The sequence below is a fragment of the Pseudochaenichthys georgianus genome, chromosome 4, assembly GCF_902827115.2.
Source record: "Pseudochaenichthys georgianus chromosome 4, fPseGeo1.2, whole genome shotgun sequence".
In the NCBI taxonomy this organism is placed as follows: Eukaryota; Metazoa; Chordata; class Actinopteri; order Perciformes; family Channichthyidae; genus Pseudochaenichthys; species Pseudochaenichthys georgianus.
Genome location: NC_047506.1, coordinates 43,468,271 through 43,491,683, shown reverse-complemented (window position 1 = coordinate 43,491,683; position 23,413 = coordinate 43,468,271). Strand labels below are relative to the sequence as shown.

The 23,413-nt window shown below is 42.8% G+C and overlaps 1 protein-coding gene across 1 annotated transcript in view; it reads right to left on the bottom strand.

Moving 5' to 3' along the window:
* The window catches only part of crocc2 (ciliary rootlet coiled-coil, rootletin family member 2), a 56,994-nt gene that overhangs the window by 26,710 nt on the left and 6,871 nt on the right, over nucleotides 1–23,413 (bottom strand). Inside the window, exons 4-23 of the mRNA XM_034080541.1 lie at nucleotides 16,395–16,562; nucleotides 16,233–16,316; nucleotides 15,554–15,648; nucleotides 14,523–14,667; nucleotides 13,930–14,036; nucleotides 13,177–13,383; nucleotides 11,992–12,088; nucleotides 11,735–11,824; nucleotides 10,976–11,077; nucleotides 10,242–10,441; nucleotides 9,415–9,597; nucleotides 8,878–9,022; nucleotides 8,657–8,803; nucleotides 7,542–7,772; nucleotides 5,446–5,639; nucleotides 3,467–3,594; nucleotides 2,958–3,127; nucleotides 2,643–2,867; nucleotides 1,633–1,767; nucleotides 1,385–1,528 (exon numbers count right to left, since the gene is read on the bottom strand). Coding sequence (XP_033936432.1) covers nucleotides 1,385–1,528; nucleotides 1,633–1,767; nucleotides 2,643–2,867; nucleotides 2,958–3,127; nucleotides 3,467–3,594; nucleotides 5,446–5,639; nucleotides 7,542–7,772; nucleotides 8,657–8,803; nucleotides 8,878–9,022; nucleotides 9,415–9,597; nucleotides 10,242–10,441; nucleotides 10,976–11,077; nucleotides 11,735–11,824; nucleotides 11,992–12,088; nucleotides 13,177–13,383; nucleotides 13,930–14,036; nucleotides 14,523–14,667; nucleotides 15,554–15,648; nucleotides 16,233–16,316; nucleotides 16,395–16,562 — 2,997 coding nt within the window. The remainder of the gene's footprint in view (nucleotides 1–1,384; nucleotides 1,529–1,632; nucleotides 1,768–2,642; nucleotides 2,868–2,957; nucleotides 3,128–3,466; nucleotides 3,595–5,445; nucleotides 5,640–7,541; nucleotides 7,773–8,656; nucleotides 8,804–8,877; nucleotides 9,023–9,414; nucleotides 9,598–10,241; nucleotides 10,442–10,975; nucleotides 11,078–11,734; nucleotides 11,825–11,991; nucleotides 12,089–13,176; nucleotides 13,384–13,929; nucleotides 14,037–14,522; nucleotides 14,668–15,553; nucleotides 15,649–16,232; nucleotides 16,317–16,394; nucleotides 16,563–23,413) is intronic.

The following is a 23,413-nucleotide window of genomic DNA, read 5'->3' as shown; positions in this document are numbered from 1 at the left end:
TGCAAGCGAGAAAATAAACACTCCCCCACCGGCTTATTTACACAAGGGGTTAACTCAAACTTTGATTTCATATTATGGTATCAAGAATGGTATCCCCCACCCTCTCACTCTCTTTCTTGCTTTTCATGCTCAGTAGCTCTCCGTCACATACTCTCACTCGTGCTTTGTCCGTGTCTGACATGAGAATCCAGAGATGGGATTAGGGAAAATAATCAAACAAGAAAAATAGCAAGCGGGGCGGCCAAATATGACAGTGTCGCTGATGCTTGACTTGATATATGGTCGGGGAGTGCTGTCCAAACCTCATAACCCTGCTGCTCCGGCTCCACACAGCCTCATTCACAATACTTTGACAAGACTAAAGAGCGGAGTGAAGACAAGAAGATCCTCAGTTTCGCTTTTTCATTGAAACCAAAAAGTCCCACAGATAAACAATACCCTTTCCCAGGGAAACAGTCTTTTAAACGAAGGCCTGGTGAGGCCCTCATAACCCTGCAGTTACATCTTAATGAGGTGACTGTGAGCTTGTTATTTTACTGAAACGCCCAGCGACCCTGTGGCTACAATCCTGACCTGAGGCAACCCCATGAGATGAGATTTACAGCTCTCGTTGGGCTCTGGGAGGTATGTCACTGGGCCAACATTATAGGCTTTAATTGCTCTTTTATGTTTATATTAAAGTCAATGGAACTACATTTTCCTCCAGTGAACTTGACGGGAGAAAGATGCAGAGCGTGTGCTGAGAGGTAGTCTTAAGGACACCGCCTCTCCTTGTGTGCTTTGGCCCTACACTCTGCACCTGATGGCACTGCTAGTAGAGCTCCTTGACAGTGGCCGATGGCAACAGCACCCTATGGTGAATGGCTCTCCCTCACACTGGTACTAATTGGGGCAAAGTCCCCTCACGTTAGAAGAAGATCCGTGGTATCCTATCCTATCCTATCCAAGCCAAACAAGCCTTTCATTTCCATCCATTTCTGCCATCCTGCATTAAGAACCGCCTCTGGTGACATATTACAAACCACATATCATATGATTTGTTTATTACATTATTATTATATAAAAATGCTATCATTCACTTGAAGGGTCACTTCTGGTACTTTTCATCAGTTCATCAGTTCTTTGGTTTAGTGTTGAGAAAGAGCAACGTGTATTCTACACTGTTGATGTGCATCCACTGAAATTACTTGTGTTTGCAACTGACAGGCTGAGATTGTAATTGTATGACCTGATCACATTAAGGAGAAGATCCTATAAGGAAATAAAACATTTTCTTACATTTAGCTTTTCCCTAATATTGTGTATAACTGAGTCTAATTTAAGGGTAGTGTATGTTCATTGTTTATACTTAAAGAAAAGGCTGAACATATGTTAAAGTGCTTACCTCCTGTTGTGTATGTTCTCTCAGTTGGTATAACTCTTTTACCTGCTCCATTAGACTCCTCTTAGCATTCTCATGGGACTTCAAAGACTCCTCAAATTGAGACCTGAAATCATGCAGCTCAGACCGGAGGACAGCCGTAGCATTCTGGAACACAAATCGGTTGGTATGTGAACAATAGGAAAAGAGAAACAGGCCAATGTGACCCTGCCATATATTATATATACCTTTTACACTATATATATATATACCTTATCCTGCTCGTGTTTGGTGCGTGCCTCCCTCTGCATGCACTCCAGCTTCATGCCTGCTGTGGCTAGCTCCTGCTGCAGGGCTGCTAGCTTCTCCGTCAGGGCGGCCTTCTCTGCCTCCTTCTGGGACAAAGCCTGGTAACGACAGATTGCGAGGTCAGAGTCATTTATTATATAGCTCACTAAAAGTTTGGCCATGGGGACTGGGACAAAAAGAAGCGATATAGTGCCAGAGAGAAACTTCCACTGAAGGACAAAGAATGGACCTGGCGTCTTGCATAAGGGTTTTGAAGGATTTATGGCTCTTGATTGACATACTGTACAGTGGCAACACTGGGTATGCGTTTATTATTCATCATAATATTCATCTGTTTAGAAGTCTAGTCTACCAGACTAGACTTACACCCGTGTCATGTCTACATGTGTGTGTAGACCGCTACTTTTATATATTTATTGATATGTCTTTCTTAAAGTGTGTATATGTGTGTGTATGGGTGTGTGTGAGTGTGTATGGGTGTGTGTGAGTGTGTATGGGTGTGTGTGTGCGTGTGTGTGTGTGTGTGTGTGTGTGTGTGTGTGTGTGTGTGTGTGTGTGTGTGTGTGTGTGTGTGTGTGTGTGTGTGTGTGTGTGTGTGTGTGTGTGTGTGTGTGTGTGTGTGTGTGTGTGTGTGTGTGTGTGTGTGTGTGTGTGTGTGTGTGTGTGTGTGTGTGTGTGTGTATGGATGGATGGATATATGGATGTCTGTATGGATGTATGTGCATATACAGTATACTGTATTTATATAGGTGGGTGTTCCGGTGTGAATGTATGTATACAGTATATACATATATGTATATATTTGTATATGTTCTTATTATTGGGGACGGTGAGAAACCGAATTTCGATCTCCCTCACACAGAGAAATTGATAAACAATGTGACTTTGATTCTCTAGCACTTGACCTATCTTAAAATACATTTCATAGGTTCATAAACATTCCAGAACAACCTATGAAGACCAGTTCACAGACCTGTTGCTTTTCACTCTCAGCCTGCAGCAGGCGTTGGTTGAAGTCCTGCTGCAGCCGGGCCACTTCCTCCTGCACCTGCTGGAGCTCCTTCTGTCTGCGCAGCTGCTCCTCACACTGTCTGCGCAGCTGCTCCTCACACTGTCTGCGCAGCTGCTCCTCACACTGTCTGCGCAGCTGCTCCTCTGCCTGCTCCCGCTCAGCTGTCAGCTCCGCGTATTGTTGCTCCTGTCACCCACCAAACACGTCTGATTAGTGAGCTAAAGCATATGACTCACATTGTGATAAGCACGCACAATTGTTCAAGTCTGACTGAACCTTAAGCTGGCGTTCAGCTTCAAGCTGCTCTCGGTGAAGTTGCTCTGTGTTGTTCAGGGTCAGCAGGGTCTTCCTCTTCACCTGGGCCAGCTTCTTCTCCAGTTCAGTCTGCGCTTCTACAGCTCGTTCAACCCGCTGTTCACCATCTTCGCGCATCCGAGCAGCATCACCTAGAGAGATGGATCCAATTTCCATCAAAATCCCACTCAATTATTAGATGGATTCTCTCAGGATCTGCAAGATTTCATTTACAGTTTTATTATAGGGGATACTCATCCATGTCTTTATGTGGAACACACTAGCTTAACACGACTTATCCATTCCATGTGTGTGTGTGCGGAGTGGTGGGGCCCTGGTCAGCTGAGAAAGCAGCCCCAGTGATCCCGAAGCCCAGCTGTTGCAGAGCTCACGGATGAAATATGGATCTCTAGTGGGCTGTTGGAAGGGCTTCATGGCCAGGGGGGTTGGCACGAAGGACAGTGGGGTCTCTGAGGGAGGGGGCTACTCACGCGTCAAGGCCTCATTAGCCAGGAGTAAGCTGCGCCTCTCCCCCTCCTTCCTGGTGCACTGAGCCTCCAGAGAAGAGGCAAGCTCCTGGCTCTCGAACAGAGCCGTCTCCAGGGACTCCTTCTCAGCTCTGGAGCACAGGGGGAAAGGGATTGGAGTACTGAAAAAAACTGCTTTCAACCATAGGTGTAAGTCATAACATACAATGATCCATCATGACCATAGTTTCCAAATAAAAGCATATTACTTAAAGATGACACATGACTTCCTGTGATTTAGAAGGCAAATTGGACCGGGCAGCAGAGGCTGTTTTTCAGGTCTCAGGCTCAAAAAGGACATTCCCAGAACAAATGACTATAACTTCACTTCTAAAAGGGGTAAATTAATCATCCTTTTTCTCAAAGCAATGATACACCTGTGAGTTGGATGTAGAAGAGTCCGAATCAATATAGATGTTTTTATTTTCTTTACTTTCTTTAATGTAAATTCAGATTGAACATAGTAAAACAATTTAAATTATAGTTTCCGTCCAAAAAAAACCCATTCCTTATAGTGAAGACCACCCTTGAATGATGGGATATTAGACTAAAAGCTTTAGGAATCCAAACTATGACATATAATAAGTACCCTGTATCAAGATTGATGCAAAACAAGTGAAATTTGACCTTTTTAGAGAGTTTTAGAAAAAAACCCACTTCTGGGGTCATTTGGGTGGATTTGCCATATCTCTGGAACCCATTGGTCGATTTTGGTGATTGACACCTATTTTTAACCGTTAGAGCCAATAGAATCGAGGGGAAGTTCCTAAATCCATCTAAACATCATTGGTGAATGAGAGGATGCGCAGCCAGCATGCCCAAAACCGGAAGCTGGGTTACAGCTCTCATACACTATATGAAAAATACTCTTATTGACAACATGTTATGATGGAATATCAGTAATCATTTCAAAGTGACACAGAGACATTGGATTAACCTTCAGGAACGTTAATATACGTATTAATGCCCTTGAACACACCTGTTGATCAGAAAACAGCAAAAGTAACACATATTTGACGTGTTGGCCCCGTAAAGCTACGTTGTGTGTTGTCTGATTTTGTCTTCGCTGCCACGAGTTTTGGTCGCTCAGTGATGACACTTATACCATTGGAACCTGTGGAATCTCAGCTTTCATTTGCTATCGTGTGCAGATCCGATGAAGTATAACATATTTCTACCGTGAGTTATGTGCTAAGTGCGTTAGCACTCTTTCGCTTAGTGCTCATTCAGAGGCTCCGCGTTAGACTTGTTTCGGTAAAAATGGTTCATATCGTCAGGTAGCTGAGTTTCTTCCCGTTAAGTGGGTATGACACATTAATACGTTGTTAAATGTTAAGAAGCTCTGAGACACAGTTTCGTGAAAGCGGGGGCTACGGGGCTTAACAGGTTAAAAGGTAAAATAAGCATTTGAAGGAGAGATATACAATCAACTACCGTGTTCAGCAAAGTGACATTTCTGTATGTTTGTCCAAAAAACTGATGTGGCTTTGAAGAAAGCATCGATAAATACTGTACACTGAACCTGAATACGCACATCACAAGAAACCTGCTTCCACAAATGAGAACTATTTCTTAAAACAAAAATGTGCAGTTGGTCACACACACACACACACACACACACACACACACACACACACACACACACACACACACACACACACACACACACACACACACACACACACACACACACACACACACACACACTGATTTACTGACTTGCATACATTCCTTTAAGTCCTAACCATAACCATTACGGATGCGTGCCTTACCCCAACCATAACCCTGACCTTAACCAACAAACACAGAACTATTTTTCTGTAGCTTGTGCTGAGGCAACAGCAGAAAACAGACTGGGAAAACTGGTTTTCAATCTGAAAAGGGTCACACACATTTTAGAGGTCAGACCACACACATAAACACACAAAGGCAAACACACGGACCTAAGTGCAACCATCTCCTGGGCAGTACCACAGGCCTTTCGGTCAGCAGACTTGAGCCTGGCGTGGAGAGCCGCCCTGTCCTTGGCCAGCTCCTCCCTGTCATGGCTGGCTCTCTTCAGGCCTGTGGTCTGTGTCTGCAGCTCCTTCCTGCACGCACACAGCTCCTCACACACATCCTGCATCTGCCAGTTGACCTGGAGACACACAAACACAAATAAAAAACACCAAGTCATTTTTTATTCTTTCTGCTATAAGCTGACAATATAAAGACTCCACGGTAAATTATTACAGGCATTAAAACTAGAGTAAACGCACTTCATATACTGTTTTGCCTGTGGAACAATTTGTCACAAGTGGGAGTATGAGCAGCAACATGGAACACAGTTAGATTGAGTGTGAACCACCCAACCTCTAAACCCAATGCAGCCATTTTCTGTCCAACATTGAACTCTACATACCCCTCTTTTTGCTTATGAGGCATACATTAAACACACTTTAGGCCATTCATGACAGTGTACAGGCCTGCGGGGCCATAACAACTGCCCCACATCTCCCCGAAGCAAAACAAACATTATTGGTGATGTGATTTGTATTCAGTTAACACTTACATCACTATGCCACACCACAGGACCTATATCTAGCAAGAGAACTACTGGGAACATGTTTATCCCACGAAAAACTAGTACATTTTCAGGGAAAAGAAAAACGATATTCTCAGAGATTAAAGTGGTAAATGAACGGCACAAAAACACCGAAAAACAAGTTGTTCTCCTCATCACACCGCAGTGCAACAGCTGCAACAGCGGGGACTGTGGAGAATTCCTTCATCTGTGCATTATGTTGTAGTTCCTCCCCCCATTTGTTGTTTTCTCCTGAATAGGCCCTTTTCACATATTGCACATTTGGGACAATATATCCTGAAAGAATATTGAAGTGTTTCATTTAAACTGTTAGACCTCAAAATTGAATTTTGCAACTACCTGCAACGACTAATATTTCATTGTAACAAATGATTTGATTTGATCAACAATCCCTGCATTTTGATTCCCAACCAAAGTCACCCTAACTTAATATTAGCACATCATGGATTTGAGCCGTAGGTCAATATGACAGTGGATGAAGAAGACTAACGGTCTGGATGTGAGTAGAGCCCGATGAGGTGCTCCAGGGCTCCTTTCATACTCAGCTGATTTATTTTTACAGAGAAGCTATTTTAAAATGTTTAATAATAATAATAATAATAATGGGTTCCATTTATAAAGCACTTCATATTTGAATTCAAATCCCGAAGTGCTACAAGTAGTGAGCATGAACAGTATAAATAAACATTACACAACACGGTAGAATTAATAAAAAAGCAATAAAAATAAATAAAAAATAAATAAAAGGGTGATAAAAAGGTCTAGGCAAAGGCTCCTTTGAAGAGATGGGTTTTGAGGCCTTTTTTAAAAGCCTCCACGGTCTGTGGTGTCTCATTTGGTCGGGGAGAGCGTTCCACAGGCTGGGAGCAGCCGAGCAGAAGGCCCGGTCTCCCATAGTACGGAGCTTAGTCTTGGGGGGTTTGAGGAAATTGGAGTTGCTGGAACGGGTGGTCCGCAAGGAGGTATGGGGGGTGAGGATGGAATTTGTCAAATTGTTTAGGTTTGTTATATTGTAGCCGAGATCAGCGTGAAGACGCCAGTATCACATTCAGAACAGATAACAGAGCAGGAGAGGATTCTTTCCATTCTTCAGTTTAGGGGATGAAATGCAGAAATCTGGATCTGCTGAGGGAAGGATGGGAATACTTTAGGTGTTAATTTATGACTAACCCCCACAGGATATTATATGTCTATCTATTTATCTTTTCCAGTTCATTTGCTCATGAACATCCCTGGCTTGTTATGTCCCAAGTTACTCATAAAACACAGAGTGGGGTTAAAGCTGCTCTCCATATCCCCTCTGAAACAAAAAGCCTAAGCAGATGTGTTCAGCTCGCCCGATACATTGTATGTGACAACAAGCTCCATGAACCTGCTGAAAGCTATTCATAACATCAGCATAGTTCTCCCAGGTGGTGGCAGTTGGATGGATGGAGGCTGCAGTGTGTCTCTGACCTGTGCGTGCTGCTCCTGGGCCTGAGCACTCTCCTTCTGCAGCAGGCTCAGCTCTGCTTCCAGCTTCTGGCAGAGATCCTGCATGTGGCTGCGGGAGCTCTCCAGGGCTTGTTTCTCAGCGAGCAGATTCATCATCTGCTGCTGCACCCGTGCCGTCTCCTCCCTCGCTGCTGCTCGCTCCGTTTCAGCTTCCCTTCTGCGTTCACCAAGCTGCGTCTTCTCCCCTTCTGTCTGGAAGGTAAACCACCATTTTTCATTTCTGTTCAGTTGAACTCTGCCCTTCCATCAATGTAGGAGGGCATCCGCATAGCTTCCAGTGAAATATCATATGTACTCGAGTGCTGCACACAAGTCAGAATGGGAATATCAACATTTGAGCTACTTGTACTTAAGTATTTCCTTTTCATACAGCCTTATACTGTTTTAGATTTTGAATGTGTGTGATAAACTGAAGGATGATGTGTTCCTTTGTGTGGAGAAAACTGTCCAACTTCTAAAGCTTAACAAACTCCTTCAAAAGATTTCAGATAGAAAATGCATCGTCTCAAAGCTCAAATGACGGTGATGTTCTGAGCTCATGAAAAGTGATGGTCTTATATATATGATGCAGTAGGATAAAATACCCAGTTGTATAACAAGAAGACGCTTAAATTCTGGTAGTGGCTATTCAGTAGGGGCCTGGACTGTGAGCTGTAGGGTCGCTGGTAAGTCCCCGGACAGACTTAAAATATGGAGTGTGGACTGCTATTTGGAGAGGTCCCAGTTCACCTCCTGGGCCCTGCCGTGGTGCCCTCGAGCAAAGCAACACTGTGTGTGCAGTGTGCATGTATGTGTGATCAATAAAGAGGGTTTCATCCTCCGATTCTACATCTACAGCTGTACAAAGTAATAAACACATTAATGCAGCAGTTACAGTATATAAGTCAAAAAATGTCATACATAATAGTAAAACACTGACAGGGACCATTATACTTTTACTTCAAGTACATTTGATTGATAATATTGAAATACTTCTACTAGTACGCTTTAAAATGCAGGACTTATACTCCTAGTGTAGCTGTGTTATTGGTACTGAAAGGACCTGAAGATACCCCTAACCACTGATGGCTACTGACCTGCAGCAGAATTCGATTGAGTTCCACCTTGTCTTCGGCCAACCCTTCACTCAGGGCAGCCATTTTGGCCAGAGAATCTTTAACGGCAGCCTCCTGATTCTTTAGGTTGGTGAGTGCTAACTCATGCGTGGCACACTGGGACTCCATCTGCGGAGTGAATCATACATATTAGAAACAAGTCATCCAGATAAGACTACCTGGTGTAGAACAAAGCAGTGTACCTTGCTGAGAGCCAGAGCCAGGCTGGCCCTATCATTCTCCAACACCTCCTTCTGCAGGGTCCTTTGACTCAGAGCCTCCTTCACCGTCACCAGCTCCCTGCGCACGTCTGACAGCCTCCCCTCCAGCTCCTCCAGACTCCTCTCGCTGTTACACATACATGACTCTTTCACATTGCTTCCTTGTCTCCAACACACACACAGGCCAATTATTTATATAAACAATGTCCCTTAACAGCAAACCATCTCCATTTTGAAAGATGGAGAAATGTTGGAGCCAGAACACTGAGGGAGTTGTTGCTGTATCGCATGTCCTTCTCCAATTCTCAGTTAATCACATCTTCTTAAAGCAAAAAGGCCGTTCCCTCGTGCATGAGTTCAGTAATGCAATGTAAATCATTTACATTTCCATCTGGGTGCAATGCTGCTCGGAACATGACATGTGTTACTGATCTAAAATGTAAACAAAGGATCTTGAAAACAATCGTGGGTGACAGGGATGCGTGTTGTGTAACTGTCACCCCCCCGCCCGTGCCGTACCCTCTTTGGGCCTCCGTGCGCTGGCATGCCAGCTGCATCTCCAGATCCTCCCTCTGCTGCCTCAGGAGGTCGTGCTGTCTCTGGAGCTCCAGCGTTGAGCCTCGCAGTACCTCCAGCGTGGCATGCTGGGAGTCAACCTCCTGCTGCAGCCCGGAGAGCAGACTCTCCAGGCTGCGCTTCTCACTGTGACCCCGGGGTGTGAGGAGGGGACAAAGAGAGACAGAGAGTATGTTGAGGTTAGTTGTTACACAGTGAGCGTCTTCCTAATAATAACACTTCAAAACAATATCAACAAATCCACTTTCAGTATAAATATTGCTTTTGGTGATGCTTTCTTTTATTATTATTTCAATTAGTAATCTGGTACTATTAGGGAAAACATAATCAGATTACAAAATATAAGGAACTAATCAACCCAGATTACATTTGAAAACGTATGCAATTGTGTTCGGGTGGTTTGAGCCAGTACTAATGTACCTGGTACGGTCATTTGATTTGATGCTGAATGTATTTTATATGCATTGGAAATGTTACAAAATGGTATAGTAGGCTTCATCTTCTTTTCTTTTTGTAAACGTGAAGAAGTACCAAGATAAGATTGCATATGTTTTGTAATCCAATAATGTAACTAAATACGTACATCTCAATGTCATCTAGAACTGTCCACATTTCAAAGTAATCTAACTCAACCCTGATAATAGTGAATATTTTCTACCTACAAAAACATAACACCAAGCAATATTGTCATAATCATTACTGCAAGTTGTTTTCATCGCTGTTGAAGCTGCATCACATTCAAGACAAAGCGTAGTAAGAGCATGATGTACCTGGAGAGGAGCTCCACTGAGCAGCGGTGTCTGTTGCTGTCTCTGAGGCTTTCATCCAGAGCGCTTTCCGCCTCCTGACTTTCCCTCCTCACTTCCAGAACCTTCTGCTGCAGCTCTTTCCTCTCAGCGTCTCTCTCCTGCAGGTGACCACGCAGAGTTTCCTCCTGGTCCAGAGCCGCTTCCAGGCGCCCACGCAGGTCCTGCATGTATGTATGTATGTATGTATGTATGTATGTATGTATGTATGTATGTGTGTGTGTGTGTGTGTGTGTGTGTGTGTGTGTGTGTGTGTGTGTGTGTGTGTGTGTGTGTGTGTGTATGTATGTATGTATGTATGTATGTATGTATATATGTAGGTGAATTGTGTGTGGCGTGTTAGTACAGAAAGTGGTTACATATTATCTTATATATGTAAAATAGTTGCTTCACACATTTTTCTCATCTAATCTCAATCAAATAAAATGTACATGTTTTACATTACAAGTTATGACTTTGGTGAACTGTTCAACTACAGAATGAAAAGGTATAAGAACAAGAAAAAAAGATAAAAATAATGAATTTTGATATTATTGTTTTTTCTTTAATCATTTTATGACCCTCGGATTGAATATGAGTTGCTACTCTCAGATTGGAACCCACTGTAAGAAAACCTCTACAATAAAAAATACAATGTAAAAGAAAGAAAACCTCGACAATAAAGAAAGAGCAGTAAAGAGCAGCTGCTGTTGTTGGACCTGTGTCTGGTTCTGGTGCTCCGAGAGACCATTCTGCACAGCCATCAGGATGTTCCTCACAGGAGAGGAGGACACGTGTTCAGATCCACTGCCATCACCCACCTGGGTGACAGACAACATAAAGGACAATCTGAAACATCCGTCCTCTTGTTTGCAGACCTGATGCACGAGCTGAGAATCTGGGATTTAGTACAGCACTGCAATACTAAGTGTTTGTCCACCGCTTTCAAGTCAGAACTCCTCAACCAGTGGAACGTCTGCTCAGGAGTGTAGGTCAACCTTTTGAGAAACTCTATGACTCAGCCTACCGTAACACCATGAGAACTATCATGGGTAAATGAAGGTTCAAGGGAAACAAACCAACATATTGAGGCTAGCCAACAACATGATCTCTAACCCCAACCATGTTCTGAACAGCCAATATCAACTGTTACCATGACATCAGAGATACAGGGTCCAGCCATTGCATAATGTCAGACTGAAACATTCTTTTGTGTGACAGTCAATCCTCAAATGAAATACAGTTAAATCCCAGATCTAATTTACGTTAGAGGGTCTGGAGCATGTGGCTTTACAGAGATGTTATGTCAAATGTTGGTTCCCGTGTATCGTGTCTTAAAGATCTGCCCTTGTTGACGTTGGAAATGGAGCTGCTGTGATGCAAGTCACATTTCAGACTCGATCTGACAATAAAGTATTATCGAATTGTATCGTATCGTATCCTATCATAGTTATCTCAGTGTGTGGTTTTGCTCTGACCTGGTGAACATGAGATAACGTCTTCTGGAGGGCCTGGGTCTCTGTGTAGAGCAGCTCCATCTCTGCTCTCTCCTCTGTTCTCCTCGTCTCCTGAGCAGGGAGCCATTAAGGTCAGATAAGCAGCACAGAGAGAGAGAGCCTGACATTCCCCAGACGGCAGCCCTCTAGACAAGGAAGTGGTGGACTTTATCAAGCCTTAAGGTCCAGACTACAGCCTTCTATCTACCACCCCCCAGGCATGGTTCCCAAGGACCCACCATCCTGTCCAGACTGCTCTGCATGGTGCTTAGGCTGGAGTCCTTCTCACTGTTCTGGCTGCGGAGGTGCTTCACTGTGTCAGTCAGCTCCAAGATTCTGTACAGATCAATAGTTATACATAATGTTATTTATATAGCACCTTTTATTAAATATGCAGCCCAAGTGCTTTACAGAGCTAGAACATATATATAAAAACAATAACAAAGAGTTAAAATAAAGAATAAGAAACATGATTAAAAACAAGTTATACTACTATATCCACTAAAGAGACACCAAATGAAAAGCCAAATGTAAAAGATAGGTCTTTAATTGACTTCTAAACATTCTAATATCCAGGGTACACACACAGGATGAAGACTGGCATGCACTCCTCATCAGCACCATCATCATCATATTCTCTGCACAGATGCATGGGATTACCAGTGACTTCTGATTAGATCAAACACAGCACAGACTCTGATTATAAAGGCGCTCCCATTCCTGCAGTCCTTCCGACTGAAGTGTACAAGACGGTAGAAAGCTGGATGTGCACAATGTGTAATGTTCAATGTAGGGGATTACATTTGGCTTTCATTCCAATCATAGGAAGACATTTCATTTTGCAATTTATCAGAACGATTGCAATGTAGGTAACCCACAACCCCCTTCTCTCAAAGAGCGCTGTCTCACAAGGAACTGAACGCATGTTGGTGAACTATAACCTTCCCTTCAGAACAGAACTGACCTGTCGATGCAGCGATTGAACTAGCAACTGTAATGTATTGTGAGTTAACATGACAGTTTACGTCAAAGGAGTCTGGAGGCTTTAGGGCGGCTGAAGTGTGTGCTGCTGCTGCCCCTACTCAGCAGGTCACTGCGTAGCTTCCATGTCGGTTCTCCTGTACTGCAAACTGGAGGCGACCGACTGCCATCAACTGTAGATAATACAATGACTATGGACGATCCCACAGCAAACATTCAGAGTATACATTCATTAGGACAATTACTTGAATAAGTCAAAATGGGGTCCCTAATTCATAGTGAGAAATACTTCATAGATTCATTTAGGGATAAAAGGATTCAATGCATGTGTCATTCAACCAAGTATGCAGCAGCCCTTACACCACATGCAGCTCTAAGAGAAAGAAACCAGGAAGGAAACTCTTGACAATAAACAGCTCATATTGTTTAGAAGACGACTTTACTTGGAGTTCAGTTTGACTTTCTCCGTATCCCAGCTACCCTGAAGCTGCATGGCCTCTGTCAGCGTGTCCTTCAGCTGGCTCTCCAGAGCTGACACCTCCACACCACTAGAGGTGCTCTCCTGAGTCACTCTGGCCTCTAGGTCCATGCAGGCAACATGCAGCTGCCGGCTGGCAGCACCACACTCCCCGCGCATGTCAGACAGGGTCCTGTTGAACAGATGAATGTCCATCAAGATGTACAGAATGTATGTTTCATAACGTATGAAAGATCCAATAGGGCACGGAGACATGACATGCTGTTGTGTTCATACAGTTGTGAGCCATTAGTTGAAATAAAAAAGTGTCTGTTAGTATTTGAAAAGGAGAGATTTCTGCAGGGGTTAAACTCTGGCATCAGGGCTCACTTTGAACAGTATTTGGTTGAAATGACAGTACTCTCCAGCTGTCTGTGAGCTGAGCAATCAATAGTAAAGCGAATGACTCTTCAGTATTGCTCACAGAGCTGCAACATGATAGACTCCATGTAGTATAGGTCTCAAGCTTCGTCCTGATGAATGGCTTCACGAGTGAGGCTCGACACCTTAAGCCCTTAGCCCACCAGTGAGGAAACAAAGAGAATGGGGACTGGCGACCCTGTTGACCTGTCCCACTTTGATCCCTGGCTAAGAGAGATGGATTCTGGTTGCAGCCGTGAGTGTGGGACACCAGGGAGGTGGAGTAGCTGAGGGGATTATGGCAGAGCGCCACGCTCACCTGTCAGTGGAAGTCCTTAGCTGGTTGAAAGTACTCCGCAGGGAAGCAGCCTGGCGCCACAGTGCTCTGACACGAGCCTGCTCACGACTCAGCCGGGAGGCGCACGTCTGCAGAGAGTAGCAGACAGGAGGGAGAGACAAAGGAGGGTGAGTGGTAAGCGCTGACTAGAAGAAATGAAGGCACCCATATTTTTATTGTGATCCCAAACAGATGCAATTCTGTAACTCCTGGACTCACCAGGGCACATGTACAAATACATGAACAAATACATGTACAAATACATGTACAAATACATGTATGTCCCTGAATCAACAGGCGCAGCCCATTCACAGCACAACTCAAGATTGTTTGCACAGAATGTTCCTCCCCCTCAGCAGTTGGAATGTTTTTACAGGAAACAACAACTCAACAATAATAGCTATGAGATGAACAAGGAATGAGAATGAATTGACAAAACTGGCTATGAATGGAATTCCTCCCCCATGTGAACTCAACTCAGGGAGTTTAATAGCACAACATGCAGAACATATATACACGTGAGCTTTCCCTGTTGCTTTCCTGACCAAAGCGTTCATGTTTGTGTTCTTTCTCACCTCTTGCTCTCTGCGCAGACGCAAATCGCTTAAGTCAACATCTTCACGAGCCTTCCACAAGCTCTCCGTTAGCCCCTGATTGTCCGTGCCGGCCTGATCCAGTTGTTCCCGCAGCATGTAGTTGACTTGGCTGACGCTGGCCCACCTGGAAATAACAAGCATTATGACATTTAAAGACCAATTGGCAATTCCCCCCTGAAACATCTTAATGTGTAGCCTCTAGATCCTCCCCTGCAAACCACACTTACAGGGTGAACATGAAATATAACATTCTGTGTGAACTTGGACTTAATATCGAGCAGATCTGCTTGTAGAGTCATTTACCAGAATGTCATTCTCACACTAAACACACACCCTTTACAGTAAAGCACAGCACATGTCTATGTGTGGTTGTGTGCCTGATAGGAAAACAAGCCCATGAGTGCGTATGGAAAGTATATTGTGTTTGAAGGGAACTGAAAAGCAGTTATTCCAATAGTAAGCAAACCCATAGTGCTAGTTGTAGACTTAATCTCTACATTGCACCTGCATTAAAAGGTAACTCTGCTGTGAGTGATATTTTAGACATCAGTTTATAAATCATTGGGCATACACACCTGGCCCTAGCTGCAGAGGCTGGCCCACATTTAGTGTGAAGCATCATTACAATGCTTTGGAGAAGCAAGCCAACTACTTTTCTCTGACAAATTGGACAGTGAGATAATCTGCCACGGGCCGGTTCTGCCGGCTCCCGCAGCGGGCAGGGAGAGCAGCGGGAGCACCTACAGGAAGGAACTGCTGGGAATAACTCTGGCCACACACTTCTCAGAGATATGTTGGCTTGATTTCAGCTTCTCAACAGGAAACAGCGAAAAGCAAATTGTAACAGCTTTGCTCGTACTTAATTTTCTGCTCAAAGTCGGCATCCACATAACGACTTCCTGCTGCTTCGTATTATAATTATTTCTGGAAATGTTGTGCATTTCATTCTAGCACCGCAAATACAAAAGCTGTATAAAGTGCAGCTGCAGTGCATGGTGCCCATCTCTCACCTCTGCTCCTCCTCCTCCAGCTGAGCACACTTCTTCTGGAAGGTGCTGTTGAGATCCTGCTCTGTCTGCTGGGCGGAGTCGAGGTGGCCCTGCAGCTGAATACACAAACACACACCACTGCTGGCATCCTCAAAACATTTTGATATCATGTATGGTAGGAAAAAGTAAATTAACAGTTAACCAATATTTGTAAAGCAACATAATTACAGTGGCGGATCTGCTAATGCAAATTCTCTGCGGAGGCCACTCAGCCAAGAACACTTTGAATGAATTAAATACATTCATAGAACATAAAAAGTTCAAGTTTAAAAGGTGTTTAATTGCTTGCATAAACAATTTGATTTGTTGTTGTTGTTACCTTACATGTTCTGGGAAGAGAAGGTATAAAGGATAACATATAGTTTAGTTAAGTTGTGTGTATTGTAGACATAACATATATAATTTAGACATAATATATCATATAATATATAGAAAAAAGACATGTTGGCAGACAGACGTTACACATGAGTTGAGCACGTTACCATTGATTTGTATAGTATTGTGAATGCTGTAACGTATTAAATTGTGATAATGCTGATTGGCCTCTAGAGGACCCTAGCAGGCCCTTTAGACTTTGGATTGAATATGTATATGTTAGCAACGCTGATGCTTTGAAGGTGATGCTACAGTCAAGACGTACCAACAACCTCATGTTCTCGGACTCTGAGGTCTTCTTCAGCACATGTCCTTCCAGCTCCGCACACCTCTTCTTGTATTGAAGAACCTTGTTTGAAAAAACACAAGATGCACACTTGAGCCAAAGGAACTCTTCATGTAACAACTTAAGGATTCACATGGTCACCTTGATCTGAAGCTTCTGAACAAGTTCCACCTGTCTCAGCTGGGCCTCCTGGTATGCCTGCAGTTTCTGACTGTAAGCTCTCTCCTTGTTCTTTATGAGCACAGAATCTGCAGATACGCTGTCCTGGTCCGAGTCCAGTGCTGACCTCAGCATCAGCATCTGATCCAGCTGTGAGGAGCAGTGACACATACGCTTTCACAACTTTGACAATGGGACAGGATATTGCACTTTACAATTCATAGTATACACTCTGCACTGCAAGTGTATTAGATACATTTGTGTAGTCTAATCCAATCCATTGCAACAACCCTTCTGCAATGAATCTTTACAAAGCTAACAGTATCCTGTTGTACTAACCGTGTGTCAGTGGAGGTGTGCTATGGTCATGTGTGCAGATGTTGTGGTTCTGTGCTGCAATATACTGAGCTCTATGACCATTGCCACATTCACAGGGATAAACTGGACTCCAAATGTGTTGGATTGCAGTATATATAACAAACCCATCCCTCAGTCTCTCTTATCCTACTTCTAGCCAGATTCAGACTCAAAGCTCCCAGGACATGTGGTCGTACATTTCAAGGAACAAAACCAATCAGAGAGATTCAACGCTGCAGGCCTCAGCCCCAGAGTTTTTGAACTTTCCAAAAGTAGTAACCCTTGATTAGTGACTTTTTTTGGAGTGAGACATAATGTACCTGGAAATGTACAAAGCGCATTATCCGTGTGGTCGAAACAAGTTCCACCGAAGCTACAGTCCAAATGGGGCTTAGATGTGCGAGAGTCACGCAGCACTACCGGCTGTGTTGAGCAAGGGAATGCTTTGCTCAATGCACTTTCATCACAGTCCTGAAGGATTTTAAAACTAATGAGATTACACATGTTCACCACATAAATAAAAGAAACCCTGTTATGGTAACATGAAGGATCTAAAGGCGCAGAGTACTAATTCAGCGTAAGAATAGTGAGGAGAAGAACAGCGGCTTGATTTAAACATGGGAGGATTGCTACAGTGTGTTTGTATATTGGTGTTTATGCAAAGTGTCTATCTGTCAACTGCATATAAAAACAAAGATATTCAAAGGCACTGGTATTTCTCATATCTGAAATCTAAAAGTCCTGTTACCTCTCAACCTCACACAACCTACCCCCCCCCGGCACCACCCACTCTCCATCCTGGTGCCAGACACCCTGTCCTCACTAATACAAACCACATGGCCCCAGAGCACTACAACGCACTGCGTGCCTCGAGCTGCCCTTGCCGACTTGTCATTTAAAAAGAGAGGAAGAGAGTGAGAGCAAGGGAGCCCCCCCCCCCCCCCCCCCGAAAACACACTCCAAACCACCATCCAGCCCTTCAAATCAACCCTGCGACCCACCCCCCCCTTCTTTCTGTACCTCATCTCTTCACTGGGTGCTTAATCTCTCCAGCAGGCTCCAGGAGAGCCAAGACAATAGTCTCCCTGTTCAGCACTGGACTCAGCCACTTTGCCCCCATTATCAAAACATTTTCAAAAGCCCTTTTTAGTTTTATACTACAAACTACAAAAACGGCCATGATCGATTGGCTCCATGCTTTTTGGTGTTTTTCTGCAAGTACCCAAAGAGAGCACAAAAGCTTCTTTTACTGCCCGTTGAGGTGACAGCTTCAGGGACTGAGCCGGGAGGAACAACATGGGTGGAGTGTTTGAAACACACAGAACTGCAGCAGTGGTGTTTAAAGGGACTCCTGGAAACAGCTGTATTTGAAGCCTCAGTGATTATGCATCTTTTCAAGTATGTTGGCACAACGATAGCAACAACGCTGACTTGCTAACAGCATGGACTAACTGAACCTTCAGTACATGGCCACATGGTTTATCACAGCACATGAGCACAGTTTACATGTGGAACCTTATAGAGGGGTGTAATGCTGTTTGGGGAAAGGGAGCCTCGCCACAATATAACTGAGACTTTACTGAAGCAATATAAATATGTGTATATCATAACAATTAGAATGAATGAAATTGAAAAGGTTTCATGACTCCCTGGCAGAGTGCCGTGGCCCCATCAAGTTGGACCACACAAAACGTGTTTTGGTGGGTTACACCAACCCAGTCTCATAAAAAAAACGTGTAATAACTACGTTGGTCCACAACGTAGGACGTAGTATTTCTACGAAAACTCCTCTGAAATTGTAAGATCCCTACGTTTTTTTTCACCATTCATTCCAATGGCTGGCGTCTATGTCACGTGATCTTCACATTTCTCCCTGCAGAAAAAAAAAACATGGCCGACATTCGTTTTATTCTCGGTGTAAAATGCCTATTTAAAGTTACTTTGGCCATTAAAATGCCCTTTGATGTCATTTGATGCGAGAAATATGAGTTGTTATTTCAGATTATGCGTGCAGTGGATGTACATGATCTTTAGTTTGCTAGTTATTACGAAGATTACTTCAGGAAATGGTGTCTATATAACGTTTTCATTGTTACCAAGGTGGTTGCTAGGGACGCTGCTATCGATATTATTTCTGTTATGTTGGGTAAAATGGTGTTATCTTTATTGCTACCCCCTTCCCCGTCAATGTATAGTGTTGGTCCACAGTGCAAACGTATTAGTTTAACAAAGTCCACATCTAAAATTGTGGCATAGTGTGGTGCCGAGAGATGGGAGTCGGAGGCGGGGTATCAAAGGTACAAGCTAGACTTTTATTTAGCATCTCAAAACACATGTAAAAAGCTTCATGCCCGGGAAGCGAAGAACGGCGGAGACAGGAAGTCCGGCTCACTAAAATGTCTAACCCATAGATCCGTGGGTGAATAATGTCAATCACCACAATAGATACGTTATTTTCCCTGTGCAATTCTCCATTTACTCAACAATAACACATAATTATCCTTGTGTTTATTTATTTGTTTGATTAATAAACACAAGTTGGAGTCCGTCAGGACCGAGGGTCGGAGCAGCTCAATTGCTTTACAGAATATTACACCCGGAAGTAAGTATTCTCTCCGCTTCGCTTGACAAACCCTGTGATAGTCCTCAAGCTCTGTGATTGGAGAGTGTGCAGAGCGTCGAGCAGCACTTGAAATGGGATGGAACCACGGCAGACTATCCAAAACTGGATTTGAACGGGTCCACCCATTCCCATTTTTCATCATTGTTCCACAATGTTTATCATCATGAAATTAATATCTATATATTTTATACTATACTGTTTACCGTTTTCATACTTTATATATCTTAGCATATTCATACACACTGTTCATACTGCTCACAGGCTGATATCTAGTGTATTCATACCCCACTGTTTATTCATCATTCAATTCATTCTATATGTTATTCTGTAGATTGTGTACATTACTTTCCACCTCACTGCTTGTTGCACCTGGTTAGAAGCTAGACTGCATTTCGTTGTCTCAGTACCTGTAATATGTGCAATAACAATAAAGTTTCTCTTTAAGTTAAACCAAATCATTAAAATAAAATCTATTGTAATGTAATGATTTGGTTTAACCTTATTTATTGAATACATCATTTAAAATGGCAAGTATCATTAAATCAATTTCCGCCATTGCAAACCCAGCCAGTCAAGCCGACTCCGAGTCCGAGCTGTCCGACTTAAGACGAGCTTTTTGACACCTCCCCCGGCTGCGGTCGGCTACTCTTGTCTACTTTCGAGGCGAGCCGCAATGTGTCTCAAACAAGCCTGCTGGCTATTGTGTGTTTCACAACATGTTCTCTATGGCACGTCTCTACTGGGAGTTGTAGTTTAAAAGACGTTTTCATATTTACCATAATAAGAAGTTACCAGTGTTAAACTGTGTACATCCCTGGAGGTTTAGGGGATAGGAAACACTCAAATTTAAAACATATAATTAATAAATGGGTGATAATGGCTTGTGCCCATAATGGGCAGCATTAATATATATACACACATGCCAGCTAAGGTCAGAAGAGCTTTATTTAACAGCTGGTCTTATGTATGTGACCCCTGTTGTTAATTGATGAGCCTGAAACATGCACTTGTCAAGGTTCAGAGGCACATTGTGCAAATATGGCAGTAGCCATCGATCATCTTAAGATAAGATATACTTTATTGATCCCAAGTTGGAACATTTGCGTTACATCAGCATGTGTAACAGTTGTAAATATGCAGTGGTATTTATTTGTAAATCATTTAGTATAATCACACAAATTCTGTGTTTTATATTTAATAATTCTGTGTTCTTTATTTATTGATTGTTCAATACCTGACAAGGCCGGAGATGAAAAACTTGGGTCGCAGGTTCCTCAACAGTGCATCACAAGACATCTATCAATATGTGTGTATACCTCCACCATTAAATTGTCATATTCTGCACATTTCTTATACTATCTACATATATCTTATAAGAGTATAATACATATGTATAATATCAGTTAAAATAAGTGCTTCAACATAGTTAACATTGCTGGAGGTACACACATATTGATAGATGTCTTGTAATGCACTATTGAGGAACCCAAGTTTTTCATTCAGTGCAGAACTACACCACAGTTGTGTAGGCCTATATGATAAGTCAATAAACCTTAGAAAATCTTGAAATCTTGAAAGGGATGTGCAAAATAGTCATTATATACAGTCTTTACTTAACTATTAGTAGAGAATAACGAGTAATGAACATACTTTATAGGGATTCTATTAATATCTAATAATAAAAATAATGAAATTCAATAACATGCTTTAACCACTAGGTGTCCCTTTATATCAGCTGTGCACCGTTATGGTGTAAATACAGCCTATCTACCAATTGGATCAAATATAAAAGTGAGCCGAATTAGTGTTGATACTGCAAGGAGACGTATTGTGTGAAAAGAAATGTAAGATGTTGTTTAATAGCTGATATATTTATGATCCACGTCACGTTTTCAGTGTTGGCGGCAGTTCCTCATGTTTGTCTAGAAGTCTTCTCATCAGGGCTCTATAAATACCGAACTACGGCAGATATGTAATATTTAATGCAGCCGAACCGTGTATTACAATGCCGTTATGTGATGACTTTCAAAGAGAAAAGCAAGTACACTCGGAATAAAGTGTGTTCGGTCTGTTTCCGGTATTTGTTAATGACGATGTGCTGTGAGATGTGAGACTGGAATTGCACAGGGGAAAATAACGTTTCTGCACCATTTTAGATGCGGATTTTGTTAAACTAATACGTTTGCGCTGTGGACCAACACTATACTTTGACGGGGAAGGGGGGTAGCAATAAAGATAACACCATTAAACAGTTACACAACATAACAGAAATAATATCGATAGCAGCGTCCCTAGCAACCACCTTGGTAACAATGAAAACGTTGTATAGACACCATTTCCTGAAGTAATCTTCGTAATAACTAGCAAACTAAAGATCATGTACATCCACTGCACACATAATCTGAAATAACAACTCATATTTCTCGCATCAAATGACATCAAAGGGCATTTTAATGGCCAAAGTAACTTTAAATTAAGTTCGGCCATTTTTTTTTTTCTGCAGGGAGAAATGTGAAGATCACGTGACATAGCCATTGGAATGAATGGTGAAAAAAAACGTAGGGATCTTACAATTTCAGAGGAGTTTTCGTAGAAATACTACGTCCTACGTTGTGGACCAACGTAGTTATTACACGTTTTTTTGTGAGACTGGGTTGGTTACACTGTACACATTACTGTTTTGATAAGAAATGAAACATGTCTGCTAGATTTCTCTTTTATTGCCTTTACTGGTGTATATCATATATTCAAAACTCCACAAATGACATAAACAGTTTAATTCACGATTATTTTGCAAACTCCTTACAGTTAGCTAGACCAATGTAACATCACAACCTCTAGTCCTTTACAGAGATATAGGCTATTATGACTTTTTGCATAATCTGATCTCTTTGTAGTCATTTGAAAAAAAATACTTCTTTAGAAAGCACAAATTACAGGGACATACAAACCTTCCAAGAGCTGGCAAGTCATTGCACAAATAGTGTGGATCTGCATCAACTGTTGTGGGCAAACTGTGACACACATTATCTTGTATGTATTGCCCATATGTATGTGTAGTTTAGTTCCATCTACAACTGTCAGTACTGTAGAATAGGCCCTCCCTACCTCGCTATGCACTCAGTGACCAGGTATCCCTGGCAACCCCTGAAGGTCCCTCCCTGCCCTGTAGAGGAGGGTTGTTTGCACATTTTCATACATAGCTGAAGTGTGTGGGCGTCCTGCCAGCACCACGCCCAAGCTCCCCACACTTCAGAGAGGACGCTTTTTTTATTGTTGCTCCCCAGTCAGCTGTAAAGCCAGAGGCTGCTCTGGATTAGCCATGGTCCGTGCAGGAAGCTCCCAAGAGGGCGCCATAATAGTGTGTTGTGGAGACCCCACCATCACTGAACTCCCCTACATCGCCATCCACTCACTGGCTCTGCTTGCATCGTTTATTCTCTTCACCCTCATCTCTTAGTTAGTTTGAACTCATTGTTCTTCACAACACACCCATCCAATGGTGGCGAATAATCCCAGTCCTCCATCTGCCCTAGCTCAGGGGCTTACAGGGCTAACTGAACACCCCTGGTATTTACGATCTGCCACAGAGTGATCACTCTTTAGCAGCCTCTGTGGCCCCCTAAAGTGGGCTGAGCCCAATCCCAAAGCCCAACTTTTGAGGTCATCTATTGCCTTTTTGCAATAATGTTCAAGATGCAATTGATACGAATACAGGCTTTTTGTCATTGTATGTTGTATGCCTCCATATGGTTGCTATGCTTCCTTTCTTTTCTTTCTGATTTCCCAGTATCTGTGACCTGAGGCCTGCTTATGTTTCCAAAGTAAGGTTTTTCAGCCTCTTAAAATGTGCTTTGAATTAGCTTTTTATATTTCTTGATATTTATGATTTGTGCCTCTCCTTCTGTAGTCTCTTTTGATAAATATTTCAAACAACATCAAGGGATAGTCTTGCTTTGATACATCTGCCAACAAGCAACAAGAGAATCACTTTCAAGGCCCTTGTGAAGGCTTTGGTGTG